The sequence below is a fragment of the Acinonyx jubatus genome, chromosome C1 (genome assembly GCF_027475565.1).
Source record: "Acinonyx jubatus isolate Ajub_Pintada_27869175 chromosome C1, VMU_Ajub_asm_v1.0, whole genome shotgun sequence".
NCBI lineage: Eukaryota > Metazoa > Chordata > Mammalia > Carnivora > Felidae > Acinonyx > Acinonyx jubatus.
In genome coordinates this window covers 194,614,324-194,637,381 of record NC_069381.1, presented here as the reverse complement: position 1 = coordinate 194,637,381, position 23,058 = coordinate 194,614,324, and the positions used below count along the sequence as shown (strand labels likewise).

Genomic DNA, 23,058 nt, shown 5'->3' with positions numbered 1-23,058 from the left:
CAAAATACAAGTGCTATGTCAACATAACTACATTGCAAGCCGTCATATGGAATTTTCATGTATGCATTATATGCCTGATACACATTATTCACCTCCACATAATTCTGTCTCAGCTCCAGTAGCACAGTTGTGTGGTATGCAGTACTTACACAAATACTTGTCTGTCTTATTCATATCTTGTTTATATCTTGTATTTAGGAATTTTATTGTTGTTAATTTATTTTTTAGAAACGGCATTTTATATAAGGAACCCTTTCCTGTCCTAGTGTTTTGGAATAAATGGAATAGCTAGAAGTAGGTTTTTCTGTGTAAGTGAAAAACTGTGTGGTAATCCATGTGACAACTTCATCCTGGAGACTATTGAAGTTTTGTAATGGGGTTTTATTAAGCCTCATTCATCTTTTCCTGCCTGTTCACAAAAGTCAAGTTTTAGTTTAAGTGATTTCATGTGTGGAAAAGGGGGGGGACCTTTTTTTTTTTTTTACAAATAGTTATTTTTTAAAAAAACATAGGTATTAGCGTGTCTGTGTGCTTTAATATCTGTGTATGAATTGCTGTGATGCCATTTCTACTTTGCTGTGTGCCATTAACCTAAATCTGATCAAGTCCAGTGTGTGGATGGTGGCACACACTCAGTGCTTGCTTGTGATTATTTTATGCCCAAAGTCTTTTGATAATATTTATGCCAGGTGAAGAAAGATCATAAATCTTCTTTCCACGTACTTTAGGTTGCATATCATCAGTATTTAAATTATACAAAGATAGAAGTCACATGGAAATATTTTATCTGCATTTTTTTCACCCAAATGAGGATGAGTAATATATACTTCTTGTGCTTAATATAAATTAGTGAGTGGTTATGATGTTAACATAAAATAGCAGTTAATGAAAAATGAATGAACTGTTTCCCTTGAGGATAACTAGCTGTATTTTTAAAGAAGATTTTTATAGTACCTAACAAAAACAGTATTTGTGCTAGAATTCTCAAGTGAGTGTTGATAAATATGTATTTAGATAACATCCACAACAAACTGTCACTTAAAAAATCAACTAAATTAATGATACTATAATAAAATCTATATTTGAATTCACATATGGCATAAGATATATGTATTTTCTGCTGAGTGCAACACAAACATACTTCGCCTTTTTACATATTTCTTGGTTAATCTTAAATATTTCTGTTGATATGTCTAAGTGTTTAAGTGACCTTTTTGCTAATAAATATAAACACAGCATGTTCCAATAGGTTGCTTCAGTAGTGAATATATGGAAAAACTATTAGGAAACTTTTCCCACTGGGGTTTACTATTTTATATTTAATGTTAATGAATGGGAATGAAACATATGTTAAAACACTGATAAGGTGGGGCGCCTAGGTGGCTCAGTTGATTAAGCCTCTGACTTCGGCTCAGGTCATGATCTTGCGTTTCATGGGTTTGAGCCCTGCATTGGGCTCTGTGCTGACAGCACAGAGCCTGGAGCCTGCTTCAGATTCTCTCTCTCCCTCTCTGCCCCTCCCCCACTCATGCTGTCTTTCTCTCTCAAAAAAATAAATAAACGTTAAAAAAATTAAAAATTAAAAAAAATACTGATAAGGCTATATTAAGTGAACAGACAAAATAGGACTTTAATAGAACAAAATTAAGGCAGGATAGACTTAAGTGTTTCTTTTTAGGTGAAACTGTCCAAATCATGTTAATAACAGGGTATCAGTATGGTAGATGGCTGAGAAACAATTAATTTGTATGCCACTGTTTAATTGTTACCTAGAAATCTACACTTATAATTCAAATCACTAAAAGTTAATTTTAAGAAAAATGTTTTATTACATCTTCGTAGTAAAGTTTGTACTTGGAGCTAAAAAAAAGGCTGAGTAAATTAGGTTTATATTTAGTGATAATAATTTTTAATGCTTATAGTGATCAATAATTGTCATAATTTTTTACATTACCGTATTAAAGGTAAAATTTTTACAGAGTGTATAAAGGGAAGATTTTGGGTATTTTCGGTAATTGTAACAACTTCAGAAAATTTAGCATACTATTACTGTAGCAAAACTTGGTAAATAATAAAGTACAGCACAGAATCTAAATTCTAAGTGAAACTTAAACCATAACCTCTATGCATTCATTAATGTTATGCCAGTCTTAAGTACACACATGCACACACACACAAAAAACATGAACACGTAATTGGTCTATTGGATTTAAGAGTTTTGCTTTTGTGAATTCTAATGTTAAGTCTGGATTTTAATTTTTGACACAAATATTTGTATATAATATTTACATAAGAATAATATTATTCCTTTGGATTTAGTTTTATATTGGGTTACTAATGAATGGAAAGAATAAGAAAATTCTAATACCGTGTTTATATTTTTACTTTGAGGTGGATCTGTCTCATCAAAGGTCTTTTTTACTTTTTGGTATTTTGCTATGCTATCAATTGGTCTAATATTTAGATCAATGCTCTGGACATTTGCAACAAAATCATTAAAAATGCTGTTACCTTTTTAAATTTGAGAGGATAGAAAAATACATATATTCAAGGGACTGGGAAAATAGATTATAGACATCGGGTCAAATAGGTCCATGTTTTTGAACCCCAGGGATTAAAAAATGAATTTTACTTTTTCTCAACCTCCAGATTATGTTTGTTTTAGAGACAGTTCTTCACATCATTTTGAATTTCTTTAATTTACATTATTTATAAGTTTGTATGGACCTTTGGTTTCTCAGAAATTAATGTGGTTTTTACTTTCCTGACTTGAACTTTGTATATTTAGTATGAAGTTTGCATTTTGGAAAGATATTTATATGTACATTGATTTTCTGCTACTTTTCTTTTGATATAAGAGGTACACCCTTCAAGGGTATAACATGCTGTCTATCAGTTGCTCATCAAGTGTTGAATAATTCTCTGTCATAACTGTAAACATTTTTTATGATTGAGAAAATATTTGTATAATACTTCCTTGGAAATGTTTTGTTTGGCTTTTATAGAGTTATTCTGTGGTAAATATGGAGTTAGTTTATTTCCATTTATTCATTGGGAAACTGAGAACCATGTTGACCCGTATTTTTACTCACTGAAGTTCATTATCAACCAACAGTATTGTCTAGGCATCTTCTAGTTAGATGCTTGGTTTATTATGTATCATTTCCTACTACCACATTAATTACATTAATTTTCTTTATTAATCTTTATTTGTGATGTTTCTCAAAGAATAGAAAAATAATTTTTATTTCCCTCTTCTCCCCAGATCATGAAGTGTATGCACTTATGATGTATTGTTTAAGTACACTTTAAGGTTTTTAAGGACAGTATTTATATCCATTCCTTTAAAACTTCTGCCTTCTTGCAGCCAGGATAAGCCTTCTCTTATTAGACTTAACTTTCAAGAGTATTGAAATTCACTAAGACCTCAGGGGTTCATAATTAAAGTCAGATATGTAGACAGGTATGTTTGCCTTCTGTTTTAGAATGAACTGCCCAGTGGAATACTCCACAACAGTATGTGTTCAATACCCAGTGAATGGTAATGTGAATAAAACCTGCAGCTGGGTTAGAAATAAATTCTTGACTATCTACTGTGTTATTCCTTACCATTGTATTTTACCCTACCTGCATATTTTTGGCTAGTTTTACTCAATTTACTGGGTGGAGACAGAATGAACTTAAAGGAAGCAGCTGAATGGTAATATTTGAAGAGTTCACCAGTGCAAACAAAAAAAAAAAAAAAAAAAAAGAAAGGAATCTGAAAACTAATCTTTTTTGACCAATTAGTGACAGAAATTTCTGGGTTACTTCTTTTTTTCTTTTTTTTCATCATTAGCTGATTTGATTAGGAAAAGAAAAGAGAGTTTAATTTTACCCTTGTCATGCAGTACAAGCCTTCACTGTTGCAAAATGGAACTGACAAGTGAATTTCATTAAGACTGATAATATGGCAGCATAGTGAAAGCTTGCAACTATTATCAGCACATAGAAACTTTAACCAAGCTATTACTTTTTGACCAAATGTTCTATTACTTGTCAGAGCAATCTTGTAGCTAATGATGGTGAATATAATGGGTTGAAGAGGTTTCATTTTAAATTTTCATTCAAATTTTGTGTGTGTGTATGTTCTTTTCCCCCCAAGGTTCATTCACATTGTGCAGCTACCTTCATGGTAGTAAAAACAGGCATTTAGCTAGTTTTATTTATATTTGTGATGGAGACAATCTAGGAATTATTAGTGACAATTGCTAGCTGATACTTAAATATATATTTTCAACAGTAAATATTTTGCTTTGTTAGTTGTTTACATACTAAGAACAAAAATTCAGATAAATAAAACGTTAATGAAATGAAGTTATTTCTGATAAAGGGTTATACAGTAGGGCTACAAGTCCTTAATTGTAGCAATTTTAATGAATTGCTCTGGGCCTTTCTTGTTACACATTCTTTGCCTTTATACTACCTACCTCCTCCCTTCACATAAAGACTCATGCAAGGCTGTCATCTCCCTTTGTCTCCACCAGATATGAGCAGAATGTGAAAGCAAAGACTATCTCTGATTTGATTGTCACTGTATCTTTATTGCTTAGCACTGTATCTGGTATGAAAGTTGTACCCCAGACATTTTTGTAGAATGAATGAACACTCATACTTTTGCCACCTTAAAATCAGGCATAAAAATCTAGTGCTTAGACACATTCATTGAATTCAGTTCCTTTTCTCTGCCAATTCTTTGCAGTTTTGTATTTATTATGTTGCTTTTCACTCATTTGCATGCTACTTATTAAATGAGTTTGTATTTTGCTTTACATGTTAAATCTTTATCCTATACTATTCTGAGGTCAGTTACCAATAAGATTCGTCTGTATATAGTACCTAGTAAAATATTGAACGCCATCAGTTGAAAATGAACTTTGAATTCGCATATTTGTAGAAGTTGGATTTTTTCCCCATTTGGTTCCCTTTGTAGTCAACACATTATGGCTGGTTCAGAGTCATGGTATTATTTAGCATTATCATGTGGTCCAGATCCTTACCTTTCTTTTCTGTAAAACAAAGCTAATACCTACCAAAAAATTGGGGAATCAAATGGCTAATGCTGAAGGACACCCAACAAAATGGAACCTTGCTAAATGTCAGTACTTCTCCCTGTCTTTTCATCTACTCTTTCATTTGCTAGCCATTTTAAACTGGCCCACGTAATGAATATATTCCTGTGGCCCCACTGGTACTGAATTTAGCCTTTAAGAACCTTGACTCTTTTTTTCTTAGTGGTACTGTTTCGAGACTTGGATACTATAATTGGTTTTCCTGTCTTTTTCTTCTTCCTCCTCTCAAATTCTATACATTGTGTCACTGAGATATGTGTTCTCCTGGCAGCCCCTATCAGAGAACCGCCTACATTGTTGGGATCATCTTCATCTCAAACCAGACTCTAACCCATGTTTGTCTTGTTCACCTTTGTACCTCTAGGACTTAGCCATGCCCAGTGTATAGATTGCACTCCGTGAATGTGGACTGAATCAATTAACGTATTTGCTTATTTATCGAATTTAATGGGAAAGTGATGATGTAAAAATGGCAGCATGAAACCCAGTGAATTCTCTCATCTTGAGGTACAACCGAGTGCCTTCGCAAGCACACACTAAATATTTGATGGCGTGGTAACAAGACGTTAATATCTGAAGAGAGAAGCTAAATTTTCTGTTGGTAAAAGTGATTTATCAGGATCCTTTGCCTTAATTTGGTTTTCCTTTGTATGGTTGAAGATATGCCATTTAAGCCTTACTTGATCTCCACATGGCTCTTTCTTCTTTTATTTTTTTTAATATTTATTTTGAAATAAAGTGTGTGACTAGGTGAGGGGCAGAGAGGGGTAGGAGGCAGGATCCAAAGTGGGCTCTGCACGGGTAGCAGGGAGCCCCATGCATGGCTCCAACTCACGAAACGTGGTATCATGACCTGAGCTGAAGTCAGAAGCTCAACCTACTCATCTACCAAGGCACCCCTACATGGCTCTTTCTTAAATAATGTAACTCTATTTGCCAAAATTGAGCATAGTTAAAACTATGTCATATACTTTCTATATTATTGGAAAAACTATATCAAGATTTTATTATATTCCCATTAACCTGGTAAATCTGTAATTCTGGTGTCAGCTGGGAGTGTAAAGCTTCATTCGTTTAATGAAGTTAGTTCAAAATTTGGAGAGATAACTTTTTTTTCTCTTTGAGTATAACAAGTGGAACCAGATATTTGAAAATAAATTTACTCCTAAAATGCATGAAAGTACTACACTGTACTGGGTATATATTTCTAAAATATTATTGCACAATTAAAGGAAAGCTATCTTGCCATTAGGTAAAATAGTTATGCAACAGTTGTAAACTATTTAGAAATAGCACTATGAGGAAGAAACTAGAATTAATTCAAATGATAGTGTAAAGTAAAAAAAAAAACAACATATATATATATATATATATATATATATATATATATATATATATGGATGGATGTATACACCTTACTCTTGCCAGGCACATATTGTTAACTTTGTTAAGGTGGCAGCTTTTGTGGTTTGTTTTAGTTTCAGCTTGTCCCAGAAGGCGTTGTTACACTGTGAAGGTGTTAGGCACTGTAGTAATGGAAAAGATAAAATGGGAGGCTCGTGAAATGTCTTCTCATTTGGGCCTTCCTGGAGAAACCCAGTTTAAATTTCTGAGTGGTCAGCTTGACATTTTAAAGCAGGGAGAAGTTGTGTCATTATTTCTAGAATACTATGGTAGTTAGAGGAAAAAGATTTAAAGTTCATGGCAGTAATTGCTGACAGCTCCCACAGAATGAAGTGCTTTTAGTAAGCATGTGCTGCTTTGAAAAAAGGCAATGTACTAGGAGTGTGTAAGAGGACAGTGGGCTTTGAGATGGATGTGACAAAAATGTAGATTTGGGTATTCTTGTGTCCCTGAAATAATTTCATTCATTTTGAAGGTAGAAAGAAGTAAAATGACTTGTAATGGTTTGTGTACTTACGGTCTTCAAGACTCTAGGCTTCTGAAACTAGCAACTGGTATGTTTTCAGTAACTGAAATTACAAAACCTTGTGGCTGCTTGTCCCAGAGAGCAAGGTAGCTGGTATCACTGGGCTTGGCACAGTCCATGTGAAGTGCTGAGGCAGTCCCTGCAGGAACTGCATTCCACCTCCCTGGAAACCTGCAATTTGCCTCTTAGTCCCAGATGGGGAGGAAGCTTGCAAACAGCCACAAGCCATGCATAATGGCAGGGTTTACATCCTACAGGGACAAAGCAGAAAAAAGGGAAAATTCAAAAGTGTCTTTATAACATTATTTGATTCAAGGACTTTATGCTTTTTGTGAAGGTTGTAGGACTCTTTTTTTTTTTTTTTTGAGTATGTTGTGTTTGTTTTGCTCTTTTTTTTTCCTCCTGGATGCCAGCCAGTATTCAACTGAAGGAAATATATGGGATGGCACATTAATCACACTGTGCTTTTGCTTAAATAGCTAACATTTATTGCTTAATAAAGACCAACATCAACACATACCAACTAGGTTTCCAATATATATACTGTGTGTGTGTATACGTGTGTGTGTATATGTGTGTGTGTGTTGTGTGTGTATGTACATATATGTGTGTGTATGTATATACACATATGTAAGTGCACATTAACATTTAAACATGCTCTTACCTATGACCTTCAGAAATACATTAGGACATAGATTTAGGAATGCTGTTTTAAGCTAGAGTTTTTAGTTATATGATTTAAAATGGATCTTGTATGAACCTCAAAATAGGAAGAGATTTTGTATAAAGAAGAGTATTCATTTTTAAATGCTTCCTGAAATTTTTTAAGTTTCATTGAAGTATAACTGACAGATGAAATTGTAAGATATTTAAACTGGACATTGTGATGATTTGATATATGTATACGTTGTGAAAGGAGTCCTCCCACCTAGTTAATTAACACATGCATCACCTCACGTGTTTATCTTTTGTGTGTGTGAGAGAACATTTAAGTTCTACACTCTTATTAAATTTATATAATACAGAGTTAACAATAGTCACCATGCTATACATTAGAACCTCAAACCTTATAAAATCTCATAGCTGAAAGTTTGTACCCTTTTACTAATCTCTCCGCCCTTCCCTCATCTTCTAGCCCCTGGCAACATACTTCTCTGATCTCTGTTTCTGTGAGGTTGACTTGTTTTTAGATTCCCATATAAGTGGTAACATACAGTTGTATTGTCTTTCTCTTGCCAGCTTATGTCATTTGGCATAATGCCTTCAGTGTTTATCCATGTTGTTATAAACAGCAGGGTTGTCTTCTTTCTTATGGCTGAATAATATTCCTGTGTGTGTGTGTGTGTGTGTGTGTGTGTGTGTGTGTGTGTGTGTGTAACACATCTTTATCCATTCATTCATTGCTGGACACCTTAGGTTGTTTCCATATCTTGGCTGCTGTGTATAAATAAATAAATAAATGGCATCAGATTCATAAAGGAAGAAGTAAAACTGAATTTACCTGTAGATGACATATTATATACAGAAAACCCTAAAGACACCCATCAGAAAAACTGTAGAACTAACCAACTCAGGTTGCAAGATACAAAATCATTGTACAAAAATCAGTTGTGTTGCGATATACAAACAACAAACTATCAGAAGAGATGTTAAGAAAACAGTAAAAAAAAAAAAAAGCGTGGGGGGGGGGGAAACAGTCTCATTTGCAGTTGCATCAAAAAGAATAATATACCTAGAGATAAACTAAACCAAGGAGGTAAAAGATCTGTAAGCTGAAAACTGTACAGATTGATGAAAAGAAATTGAAGAAGACATACATAAATGGAAATATATTCCATGCTGATGGTTGGAATGATTAGTATTGTTAAAATGTTATCCTACCCAAAGTAGTCCATATAGATGCAATGCAGTCTCTGTCAAAATTCTAATGACATTTTCACAGAAATAGGAAAAAAAATTGTATGGAACCACAAAAGACCCTGAATAGCCAAAACAGTCTTTGGGAAAAAAGAACAAAGCTAGAGGCATCACACTTCCTAATTTCAAACCATGTTACAAAGCTGTAGTAATGAGAACAGTATGGTGTTGGCATAAAAACAGACACATGGATAAATATAACAGAGAACCCAGAAATCACCCCATGTGTATATGGTCTATTAATTTACATCAAAGGAGCTAAGAATACACATAGGGAAAGTATAGTCTCTTCAGTAAATGATACTGAGAAAATTGGACAACAACATGCAGAAGAATGAAACTGGCCTCATATCATATACCATACACAAAAGTCAACTCAGAATGGGTTAAAGATTTAAATTTAAGGCCTGAAACTGTAAAACTCCTATAAGAAAACTTAGGGGGTAAGCTCCTTGACATCAGTCTTAGCAATGATGTTTTTGTATAAAGAAATTTATATTGAATACTAAATAGCTAACAGTTATTACCAATTACACAAATTATGTTTTTGCATAAAATTTCAAGTATAATCTGGTTGAATCCTAGAATCACAGGTACCACAGACTCCAGGGACTTCAAGAGCCTTGGCCTCAGGCAGATAGGCTTTTAATTATTTTACCTGCACAAATAAGTCACATTATCTCCATTTCACAGTTAAGGAAACAAAGTCTCTAGAACCTGCCCAGTTAGAGGTGACAGAGTTATGGTGTCAGCACTGAATCATAAGCTGAGAGAAGGAGGAATAAAACCCAGTTAGTATAGTCTACTTTTGACCTGACCAGAAAATATCAAGTGTTTTTAAATAAGTATATTTAAATGACTTAGGAATTCTTTTATATTTGAGACATGTAATAACTTACCTTTACAAGTTTTAAAAAAGCTATTTGTATGCCCTGTATTTGGCATATCTCACTTGGTCTCTATGATACATAGAACTATGTCATCACTTTAAGAATGTTTCATGTACTTTAGTTACAAGCTTTAAAAAGCTGGCCAAAGGATGATCTGGAAATGGGAGCAGACAACTCATTGAATAATCAAAACTTCGGTTCACAGATTGAGGACATGCTTAAAGTAACCACTTCCAATTCAGAAGAAGCTCTTTTTGAAATAGTGATCTTATGAGAGTGTTTGATTATTTATGCTCTACATTTTGCACTGAGATTTTGTAGTAGTATTATATTCTGGGAGAGGGCTTACCAGTTATTCTCACCACAGTATTTTACTGTGTGTAGTTCCTCATATATATAAAAAAGGTACACACACACACACATATCCACATGTGCATAAATGTCACAAGTGCCATGGAAGCAGGGACTGTATCTGTCTTGTTCACTGTGCATTGCAGGACCTGGTAGAGAGCAGATGCTAGTAATTTTGAATAGCTGAATAAGTGAATTCTAAGGAGTTTCCTCCTTCATATTGTGAAACACAGTCTGTTAATAAATTGACAGTAACTGTCTTTGAAATTACTGCTTTACAAGCGTTAATTCTCTTATATCTTATTCCTTTTTAAACTCTCTTAGATATTAGACTTTTTATTTGTTACTCATTGCATGTATGCATTTCAGAAAAAAATGGTGTCACTCAAACATGTATCAATGCCTTTTCTTTTCTTTATGATGGCCCCCAATGTTGAGTGCCATCTCTCTTCTCTTTATTGTAGAAAGTGTATCCAGCCTGTAAGTCCTATCTTAAATGCCTCTTCCCTCATGGAGCCTTCTGTATCATCCTGTGCTTCCCAATAGTAAACATCCCTGTACGTTTATATTTATTTGATGTCCTACATTTTATGATGCACTTTCATATTTTATCTATTAATAAGTAAAATAGCTCTAAAGGTATCTATACACAATTGTATACAGCCCTACAAAGCAGGTATTATCATTATTTTGATTTTACAGAAGAGAAAAATGAGACAGAGAGGTTTCTTAAGGTCCTGTGGCTAGTAAATGAAAGAACCTGGCCTTACACCCAAGGGGACTGAATCTAGGTCCACAGGCCATACTGCCCACTCTAAGTGATTGCATCCTTTCCCAGTCTTAGGAATTTTACATAGAGGATATTATCCTCAGTTTGCACAGTAGGAAACAGAGAGACATTAAGTGACTTAAGGTTCACATGTGTATAGAACTTAAACATGGGTATTTGAATCCAGCATTTCCATTATTCACTTAGTACCTCCTATGTTGCAATTATTATTATTTTTTTTACCTGTTAACATATGTACTTTATATGACTATCTAAAATGTCAACTCATTAGGGGTATTATTTAAAAAACAAAAACAGGGGCGCCTGGGTGGCGCAGTCGGTTAAGCGTCCAACTTCAGCCAGGTCACGATCTCGCGGTCCGGGAGTTCGAGCCCCGCGTCAGGCTCTGGGCTGATGGCTCAGAGCCTGGAGCCTGTTTCCGATTCTGTGTCTCCCTCTCTCTCTGCCCCTCCCCCGTTCATGCTCTGTCTCTCTCTGTCCCAAAAATAAATTAAAAAAAACGTTGAAAAAAATTAAAAAAAAAATAAAAAACAAAAACAAAAAAAAATTACTGCTGCTACATTGTGGAAAATAAGTATCTGATACTGATCTGTTAAAATTTGCTGGGTGGTTGTCCAGATTCCGTTTCCTTAATCACCACTATGAGTTTTCTCCTCTTTGTTACTATTTGATATATTTTACTGGGTATACGTTTTTAACTGACCAGTCCTGCATCTCAAGCGAAATGTTAACTCTGCTTCTTTCACACAAGTAGTGAAGTATTTATGGAAGAACACCAGGGAAAGAGTTTCTGTAGCTTGATGTGAGTATGTATGTTCCAGATTTAAGAAACCAAGGATATGTGAACCCAGAGCATGAATAGCTGTTGAGTTCCTCTGTCACTTCAGTTCAGAGACTAAGTAAAGCTGCTGAAGTACGTCGCATGACTTTGGTTCTTTCCTCTGTTGCTGTTGCCCTGTAATAGAAACCCTGCTCCATTTCTTATCTGTTTCTCTTTAGCATGCCGGCAGCACTGCCTTCTGACCTGGTTTAAGCGTCCTTAGTGACCTCTGGTAATGCAATGTGTTGGGTCCCTTCTGGAATATGCCCACTCAGCTGGATTTTACAATAATGCTTTTACTTCTTACAGAAGTTTGGTTGAAAATTTGTACTCCCCTTATTAAAGATATTACTTCATAGTATAATTTGCTTCACAAACCTCCCACAGTTATGTTAAGCAGATGGTTGCCAAACACCAGTTCAAAGTAGATTGCTCTTATATGAAATAAAATCCATGCTCAGAAAATCTGGCACCATAAGCTGGTCTTCTTCCAACACAGGCTCTCAGACAAATTTCTCTTTACTCAAAGCTGGCACACTACTACACCTGTATTAGACATGCATAAAAAATGGCACACACACATGTCAGATGGCACACACTAATTCAGAGTTATTTTTGTTAACATTAACATCCCTCCCTCCCTTTTTTTTCTTTACTGGTCACTAGTAACCACTTTGCTTTTGGTAACACAAGGGAAACAGCAAAAATTTGTTCATCAGTGAGTTCTGGGTTCCAGTGTCAGATTTGGCTCTGAATAGTTGTGTCACTTGGACATACTTCACCCATTCTGAGCATCCTCATGTATAAAATGAGGATAGTATTAGGTACTTCACAGAGTGGCTGTCATGATGAAATCAGGAGACATATTATGCACCTACAGTCTTTCCTGTAATACAGTGGTCTTTTAATCAAGGTTATGTTGATAATGTTTTATGTTTAAAACCAAATCTGTATTGATATATTTGTTTGTCCCCTGTAGTTAATTTATGCATGGTCTCTGTAACTTCAAAAGAGGGGTGCAATATGTAGATTAGCAACAGTCCAACAGTTACTGACTGTCTGGTGTATGTAAGGGTACAGTGATTTGACAACTGTGAATAAAGATAGCACTTCTTTTCAAGGATCCTATTCTACAGGGAATGTAGAGTGAAGACAAATAAACTAATGAAATCACTAGAATGTGCCTTTATGCTCAGGAAATACTTCATGAAAAAAGGTAGCAGATAAGTAGCTTTGAATGGCATGCTAATATTGATAGAAATAGGGAACAGATACCAGAAAACAATAATAGGAGCCAGCAAGAAACAAAGAGTAAGTAGAGATGTATAGGATGAGTTCCAGGAAAAATGGCTGGAAAATGACTGGAAAAAGTATGAACAACTAAAGGACTAATAATAGAACATATGGTGGAGAGCTATAGTGGAGCTGTCTTGAGAGTGTCCTTAAATTCCACACCAACACCTTTGTATTTAGTTTGTAGACACTGGACAGTCATTGAAGACATTTAGAAAAGTAATACGAGCTCTGCTTTAAGAAGATTAATCGAACAACTGAATATAATGGGGGATGAGTTGGGGGAATGGAAAGTGGCAAGAGACAGAAGAGAGACCAGTTAGAAAGCTGTTCTGGGTGAGATGGCATAGGTGATGTTAAGTTGTTCTGGGTTACATGAAAATGCAAAAAAGGAGATGGATAGGCAAGACGTGGCAGATATTGAATCTTTAGAACTTGGCTAATGAAGTCATTCATTTAAAGGATGGATAAAGGGATAGACTGTTGTTTGCCTGTGGTATTTCTATTTAAAGTAGGCTTATTTCCTCCGCATTGTACATTTCTCATGAACAAGTAGTCTGCCAAAATATTGAAACTTCATCCTTGGGCTACAATGGTACCACTGTGCTGGGCTATGAAGGTATGTGGTTTGATGATGGGCATACTCTATAAGATTTCATGCATTGTGGGAGACCATCAAGGAGTCAGATGTCTTGCCTTCCTTTTTCTTTTTTTCATATAGAGAGGACACTTATTTTGCACTTATTTTGTGGTGAAGACCCTTTAAATGCAAATGAAATACTACATGAGTTGCTCGTAGGTATGATTTATCTTTATAACAATTGACACAAAACTGTCAAAACTTGACCACAAAGGAAGTCCTAAAATGCCATCCTCCATAAGCTGTTGGTTTAGAGATTAAAACTGATAATATTGACTTATTCCTCAAATGGCTGTCTTTACCTACCACTGATAAGTCATAGCATGTCATGGAATATAGAAAAAAAGGTGTCAGGTGGATAGAGGATTACATATTGACAAATTCTTCAGGAACATGGATCTACCCTTGCATTAGGACCAAAGCAAACGTAAAAACTAGGATATAGTTGTTTTGAGTGGACAAATACGTTCCAAACTTGATAGTAAATATTAATTCAGTAGTTTCTTTTATGCAAACTTAATGTATTTTTATTTCATCTGACCGTTGTAGACTGGAATCCCTAGTATTTTTCAGCCAGTGGACATAGGTTTAATAGCATCTAAAAGATCTATTTGTCCATGAATGATATTTGTCCTAAATATAATACTAATACTATAATACTAATATTAGTTACTTGTTTAATTGTAGAGCCATTATCATGTCATAGAAAGATGGCTTAGCTAAGAGGCAGAAGATCTGAAGTTGATACTAGGCAACATTTACTAACTTTGTGTTCTTAGAAAAGTCACTTAACAGCCGTGCCTCCATTTGTTTTTCTGTAACTGCCCTATCTATCATTCCTTGTTGAGTATCAGTTGAAACAGAGTATATATTTTGTAAATAATAAAGAATTGTAATAAGTTGCTATTTTTCTGTTGCTATTACTATTAAAGGGATTCTGTATCCTTAGTGTAAAGAGATTAGTCTGCAGTTTTCACGAACATCAAATGTCATTTTTCCCATAGTTCAGATGATGCAGATGGGTAAATCAAAGTAAACAAATATCCCAAGGTTCCACAATTAGTTAAGTGACAGAAGGGGACGTAAAGAGTCCGGTTTCCTGCCTTCAGGTACTTCAGGTACAGGGAAACTTTCTATGACACTGTTCTTAGAATAAAAGTATTTCAGAAATCAGCACTGTCTTGATTTAGTTCTTGTAGGTTTAAAAAAAAAACACATAATCTTACTTTATTAGAAAGAGAAGAGAGGGTGGGGAGGAAGAGAAAATGTGGTGATGTGATGTACATATTGAGAATGCTACCCATAAATGGCTCAGCTGCAGTTTAGCAACACCAGTGTCTGCACTTGTCCAACCATTTATAAAACAAATACTTCAAGGATGTTGTGAGGGAGCTGTTTTGTGAGGCTTACACATTTATTTATTCACAGTTAAAAGAAACAAAAAGTGGATACTGTGTGAAATTTTGTTGAGATTTTTACAAAACGACTGCACCTACCTTAAAATAATTTTTTTTGTGTGTGATTTTACTTTAGTTGTTTAGACTGTTGGTGAATTCTTAGTAAATAATTGTGCTTTACATCAGAGTTTTGAAGGCAGTTTGTTTTTCCAACACATTATTTAAAGAGCTGCTGGGCTGTTAACATGGATTTAATCATGTTTGGTGTTTGTGTTTCAATAGTTTAAATGAGAGAGAGTTAGCTCAGAAGCAACTTCCATAGACTATTAGATAGACATATTGATTCAATTAGTGTGTATAACACCACTTCAAGTAGCTGGCATAGATGGGGAGAAATTGATGCTTGTAAGTAATAACACCCCTTAAGTGTCCTTTTGAATTCTCACACAACAGAAACCAAGCATATAAAAAGTCCACTTATATATCATACCTATATTCCCCCCCCCTCCAATTTAGTAATTAAAAAATGGCTTTAGTTACCTTTTGTTCATCATTGTGAAACAAATATTTCTTTTAACTCTTAGAGTATTTACTTCCTTTAAAAATTAAAAATTGAAAAAAATATTATTGGAAACTAAACAGATATAAATCACTGATTTGATGTTAACTAATCTAGAAAGCCTATTTTACACTCCATTAGATTAATGAATATCATATCCTTTCAAATACAGCAAATAAATCATAATCCCTTTGCATTATTTTCCAAACTAGGAATTTTAATAATCTGTTCATGGATTAGTAAAGTCAAGTCATACTAATAATAATATTTTAAGTTGTAGAAAGTTTGAGATATTAAAAATATTTTAATAATGATATTTTAGGTTCTGATTACTATGGTATTTCCCAAACCTGGCATTTTAAAATGATAGGATTATCTGTTACAACCACATAATAAGGATCAGGATAGAATTTATTTATTCAATTTGGTAATACAAAATTAACTGAGTATATTTCACCATTCATATTAAAAATGATCTTTTCCCCCCAAATTGTAAAAGTTGAGAACTTTAGTATTGGAAGACATTAGTTGCCACACATTGTGAAATCATATGCTATCTTACACAAGTGGGTGACTTGAGGAAGGCATGGAGTAAAAAATAGTAAATGTCCAATTTTTAAGGAAGAGCCTCTTTCCATTTATGTACTATTCAGGTCAATAAATTTATTATGCAACCAAATTATATATGTTAGTCATGAACTCTTTCGTGACCTGTTTCTGAGTGTGTTTTATCCTGTTAATATGGATTTCTTATTTAAGTTAATATTCATCATATTTTAAACTTTCATAATTTTAGCAAATTATTAGGCAAGCAGCCTATACTTAATATTTGCTAGTTCATTTATTTTATTTAAATTTTTTTTAAATGTTTTATTTATTTTTGTTGTGAGAGAGAGAGAGAGAGAGAGAGAGAGAGAGAGAGAGAGAGAACGAGTGGGGGAGGGGCATAGAGAGAAAGAGAATCTGAAGCAGGCTCTAAGCTCTGAGCTGTCAGCACAGAGCCTGATGCGGGACTCGAACTCATGAACTACAAGATCATGACCTGACCTGATGTCAGACACTCAACCAGCTGAGTCCCCCGGGTCCCCTAGTTCATTTATTTTTAAAGAGAATTCCGTTTTGGTCTTTGTTTCATATTGGTTGAGGTGGGTGAGTTCTAGAGGTGTGATATCTATGAGTGTGTGTAACAATGTTGTACATTTTATTTTCCATTTCATTTTTAAATGGTATATATGAAGTTTTGAACTCTCTTTTTAAATTTTCATAGTAAAATAATAGTGGTAAGGAAATTTTTGTTATGAAACATACTGAATTAAAATAGTTTTTAAAACAGCTTCACAAAATAATGTAATTTTCCCCATTTGATATTCTGCCTTTTTTCCCATAGTAATCTGTATCTGTTTACTCTTATTCTTACTCTGAGTTTACTCTTATCTCTTATTCTGAATACTCTTATTCTTCTATCCTTTTATTTAATACCCTATTAGTGAATTAAAGGCAAGTTTAGTGTAACTTTATCATTCACTATTATGTATCTTGAAACAAAGATAATTATGAAGCTTTTGAGTGTAGAGAGCCTGGTATAGTTACTGAAGAAACTTTTATAATTGAAAATTGTTTAGCCTGGGAGTCACTTATAAGCCCCTGCGTAAGTCTCTTTACTTCTCTGCATTGCTGTGATCATCTGTAATTGGAGGCAATTAAATTGTGTGTTTTTGTAGCATCTATAAGCTATATTCTGAAGTTCAATAGTACTTTAAAATCATAAAGAAGAGGAGGGAGTTTGCATTTTGAAGCAACTTTTTGCATAAAGGTGTATGTGGTACTTTTTGTCCTGAAATACATTCAGAGCTTCTTCTACATAAAATTGAACATAAAAATATTTTTATTGACTATTGTTTGACCTGTGTTCATAAACCCCTGAGTCTACTAAAAAAAAATCATGATTAACATTTTCATGATCATTAATGCTGTAAAATTTGACATTTCCTTTTTAAACTGTAAATCATCTCCTTTAACTTAAGAAAAAAAGATGCATATATTAAGCATCTTTATTTTGTTCATTGAATATTTTGAAGTATCTATATATTATAGTTATTTGTGACTACAATATTGAATGACAATGAATGAATTGATCAAATAATTAAAATCTTATTTCACATCGCTTTCATTGCTAATAATTTGTTCTGACAAAATATTGTTCTTACTAAGCAGTTACTGTTTGTCATTATAGAACAATGTGTATAAATTCCTATAGATACTAAGAATGTAAAACTCAGGTATAGCAAGGAAATGAGCTTGAAAAATAATTCTTGGTGTTGAGATTTGTAATGAGATATCATTTTGCTCACAGTAACAGATTCTCATCTTCATAGAAATTATCTTCCTGTTACCAAATTATAAAAGAAATACCATATAATGAAGCATAAAAATTTAATTTCAAAGATTTGATAACAAATCTTTGAATCTATGAATATTATACAATGCTTAATAGTTATAATAGCTTTATATATTATAGCTATAAATAATCATATATCTTTCATTGATACATAAATTGTAATTTAGGTTGTATATAAGTTTACTGAACACATGAATTTAATCATTAATGACTTAAAATGTAGTGTCTTGCATTAATTGGAAACATCTTAAATAGAAAAAAAGTTTGTAGGGAAATTTATTTTATATTCTTTGAGTAAGGAAATTTTTCTATTCAACAATTAAAATTCAAAGCCTATTTTAATTGCTTTTTATCCTAAATTTCAACCTAATTTTAGTAGGGCAGACTAAATATTAGTTAGGATGGGATTTTGTTTGTACTTAGGCCAACATAGGTATATAAAATTTAATCTGATATGTATATATTAAAATGTGCTGCATTTATTGACTTACTATATCAATGAATGTAAATTACTGTATTTACTATAGCAGTAGTGTATACATTCATACATGATATAATCCCTTAGAGTATAAGACTGCTAGAGAAAAGATTGCTAGGGTTTACCATTTCTTCTGTATTTTAGTTGTAACAAATGTATGCTTTTTTGAATATTCAATTATATTCCTCTGTAGACAAAGTTCTAACTATAACTTTAATATACAATAATTTTTAATGACATTTTATCCATGTTTGGTATTATGTTTTGATGTATGTATTATAATATTATTAAGGGAAAAGATAATATAATATCAAGTCATATTCTTCATAATTCTGTGCTGTTTTGAAATTTAAGAGGCCCATATTTTCAGACTCAGACCTACACTTTTTTTTTAAAGAAATAGTAATATTTTTTCCATCTCTCATTTTTTTTAATGTTTTATTTATTTTAGAGAGAGAGAGAGAGGGAGGCAGGCAGAGTGCAAGTGGGGAGGGGCAGAGAGAGAGGGAGACAGAGAATCCAAAGCAGGCTCCAGGGTCTGAGTGGGGCTCTAACTCACGGACTGTGAGATCATGACCTGAGCCAAAGTCGGCCGCTTAACCAACTGAGCCACCCAGGCGCCCCTCAGACCTACACTTTAAGGTACATTTCTTCAGTCTTGAAATGGAATGTTGGTAGACTTTACACTCATTAAATGTAGCTGATCAGATGTTGACCAGTTCAGGAATATGAATGATGGCATTGCTGTGCAGTTTATAACCTTTAGTACATCACTTAAACATGTGGGACAATTTGCTCACAGATTGGAATATAAAGTCATGCTATATAAAGTCATACTCTTCATTTATTTTCTTAACTTTTTCTTTAAGTGGGAGTTATATGGGACTACATAGGGCAAAAATTAGTGTTTTACTTTGATTAGAATAACCTTTGTTCCCAGGGGGAAAAATCATGGAAAAATTTCTTGAATATGGAAAAACTCATTGAAGCAAAATACAGAATCTAGAAATCATAATTGAAAACTTTAAAAAATCAAAATGTAAAATTAGTGTATATGCTCCCAAGATACCCTTGAGTAATAAGATTAACCAGTATTTTTGCAAAAATATAACACATGGGGCTGAGTTCCTTTGTATATATAAAGCATTTAAATTCAGTGAGCGTAGACCAACAACCAAGTAGAAAAATGGGCAAAGAACTTTCATAGACAAATCCCAAAAAAACTCCAAACATTTAAACATGTATGTCTATAGATGCTCAACTCCAACTTCAAAAAAAATACAGATTAAAATCTATGGTAAAATACCAGTTTTTATCTATCAGATTGACAGTTCAATGTGATATTATATAATAATGTCTATACTAGCAATAAACCATCTTAAACTTCTAACAGTAGAGCCTAGGAATAAATTATATTGATAAAATAGATTCTATGCAGACATTAAAAAGAACACTGCATTTCTGTGTACTAATATGGAAAAATTAAACAGATATTAAATGAAGAAAGCACAGTTAAGTTTAGGTAAATTGTACACTCCAGTTTGTGTAAAAAGACTATCATCTACAAACACACACACACACACACACACACACACACACACCCCTATACTTCTGAATTAGAAAATAAGGATAATGGTTGCTTTTGAGAATATAATGGGATGGTGAATTTTGGAGAGAAAAGGATATAATTTTCATTTTTTATCCTTTAATTTTTCTCTACTATATTCATGTATTTTTTAAACATATAAAACAATTCTAAAAAAAATCTTAACTTACTAAAACATCTCAGTGGATACTGCCTGAAAACCTCCTAGATGCCACACGTTTTTTGAGCATGTTGGGGATATTAAGATGGACGAAATAATGTCTCTACCCTTCTCAAAAACCAGTAAAGTACTACTGATTTGTAAATAGGGTAAAACTCAATGTAGTAGATTTTCTGTTAGAGATGGGGCCAAGAAGTCTATAAAATCTTTTGTAGATCTCAGAGTAGTTTACATACTATAATTGATCTTCACAAAGTTTATGGAATAAACAGAGCATTATCTTTCCCCAGAAGAATAATAGTTAAGCCCATTTTCTGTATTTGTTCACTTAATGTTCACATCAGCCTGAGAAAGTGGCTACCATTACCATCCTCATTTTGTAGAGTACATAGAGAATTCATGTATCATGCAGAAGGCGACACTGCTTATAGTGAGTGCCAGAGCTTGTATTCAAATCCAGGCAGTCTGGTTATAGGATCCTTACTCTTACTAGCTAAACTATTCTACTTAAATTTCATTTTGAAGTTTGAATTCATTTGTAGTTTGCAAACAAAAGACAACAGATTCAGAGGTTACATATTCAGTTCAAGATTACACTGCTAATAAGTGTCAAAGCCAGTCCTAGAGCTATGGTCTTTGGACTAAACGCAGTGATCTCATTTTGCACCATGCTGCCTCTGTTCTTAGGGGAGTTCCAAGGAGGGGAGCAGGGGAAGAGCCATTTTGGTAGCACTACCTGTTTAAAGTACTAATAACAAATCACAGAATATGTGGTTTCTCTAAGAAAGCTGCAGTAAAAAGAACTTACTTCCTTTTTATGAATGTATTTCCTCCATTCAAGTAGTACCAAATAATTTGTTTTGCTCAGGAACGCTGATATGATTTCTTTAGAAATTTTCAAGATCACTGGATAACAAAACAAAACAAAACAAAACTGGTATTCATTTAAAGCCTGTTTCTGCTTTGTGAAAAGACTTTGTCAGCAATTCAGAATGAGGGCTGTGCTAACAAAATTCCAACTTTTCTGTGGGATGATCCAAAAACAGCAAACAGAAGGCATTAAATTTCTTAACAGTCACAAGTGTGTGCATGCACGCTATGCGATTCCTGTCATTCACTGCTTTTTAGTGTGCATAGATTAAAGTTGGAATACTTTGATTTGCAGACTAATATGTTCCACGGAGAACTTTTTTTTTACATAAAAAAAGTAGCTTACAATCATGTGAGGTCTGTGCACTCTGCCTTACATTTCTATAGCTCCTCATTGAATATATGTTTTCAGTCTCATTTTAAGATACTTGCCTTGACAGTATGCCTTCATACATCTAAGACATTTGCTTAAGATCCCAAGTAGTTTCTCTTACTCAGTTCTGAAGCAGGTTTACACAAGTACTCTGATGTGAAACCTAATGTGAAGTATATTCATACAATCATATGATTGTTAAATTAAGAAAAGGCTGACTGCATGGCTCAGGGGGTTAAGCAATATCTCATCTTGTTTCTTGCAGAATCCTATCTGAGTCTCAAAAAGTAACAAACTCAAAAGCCAATACCAGAATTCAAGACTTGCTTAAAAAATATATAAGTTAAAGAAAGAAATATATGCAGAAATAAAGTGTCATTCTGTTTACCTAGAGCTTTTCTGAACCATCTTTACTGTCATGCTAAAGTCACTAAAATATCTTAGAGCACAGTATGTGTGGACATTGCATTGGTGTTGGCACATGCAACATCTCCATCCATGTTAATATAATGGTACTGGGTGGAGAAGCAGTGTAGATAACAACACATAACCTGCATTTTAAATGTCTTCATTTCTCTCTCTCTCTCTCTTTCTCTCTCTCTCTCTCTCTAATTACAGCAAATTCAGTAAAACTAGAAATGCAGAGTGATGAAGAATGTGACAGGAAACCCCTGAGCCGTGAAGATGAGATCAGGGGCCATGATGAAGGTAGCGGCCTAGAAGAACCCCTAATTGAGAGCAGTGAGGTGGCTGACAACAGGAAAGTCCAGGAGCTTCAAGGCGAGGGAGGAATCCGGCTTCCGAATGGTAAACTGAAATGTGACGTCTGTGGCATGGTTTGCATTGGGCCCAATGTGCTTATGGTACATAAAAGGAGTCACACTGGTAAGCAGCTGAAAGAATAACCTGATGACTGCCTGTGACATCTGATGTTGATATTACCTGACATCTATTCTCTTTCCTTTTTATTCAGGGGTGGCAGTGGTGAAACTACCTTTTCAGAATTCTGCTAGTATTGGATTGCTGAAAAGCAGAGAGTAGCCTGGGTCTTGACTTCCAGCCTTCAAATCTGAATAGCATATCAGAAAAGAAGTTTGGGATTCAGTTTCCACAGTTCTTAATATAGCAATAATATGATAAGGGTTCAAAAGGTATAGGAGAATCTCATTGTGTAACTTAATCTTTTTGTATTTCTATACATATTTTACCATACCCATGGGCAGGTAATATAGTTTGCTAGCTAAGAGTTTATACTATAAAATGGTACTCATGCATTTATATAGAGGTGGATCATTTTCACCTTATCTGGTTAACTTCTTGGAATACAATTTCCAATCAATCTTTGCCTACCATGGGTCTCTGTATTAGGGAGATACTTTCCCTAGTTCAAGGTGTTACCATCTTCCTGTGATACTTTTTTTATTATAGCTCCTGCGAAGAGATATGTAGGGTGTAGTATAGTATAGCTAGAGTGG

General features: G+C 33.9%; 1 protein-coding gene across 13 annotated transcripts in view; it reads left to right on the top strand.

The window, feature by feature from the left end:
- The window catches only part of IKZF2 (IKAROS family zinc finger 2), a 164,895-nt gene that overhangs the window by 80,240 nt on the left and 61,597 nt on the right, over positions 1–23,058 (top strand). For 11 of the 13 annotated variants that reach the window (XM_027051621.2, XM_027051601.2, XM_027051584.2 and 8 more), the window contains one exon: positions 22,202–22,468. In XM_027051621.2, the coding sequence (XP_026907422.1) occupies positions 22,202–22,468 (267 nt within the window). The remainder of the gene's footprint in view (positions 1–22,201; positions 22,469–23,058) is intronic. The other 2 variants (XM_027051624.2, XM_027051630.2) reach the window with 1 other exon arrangement.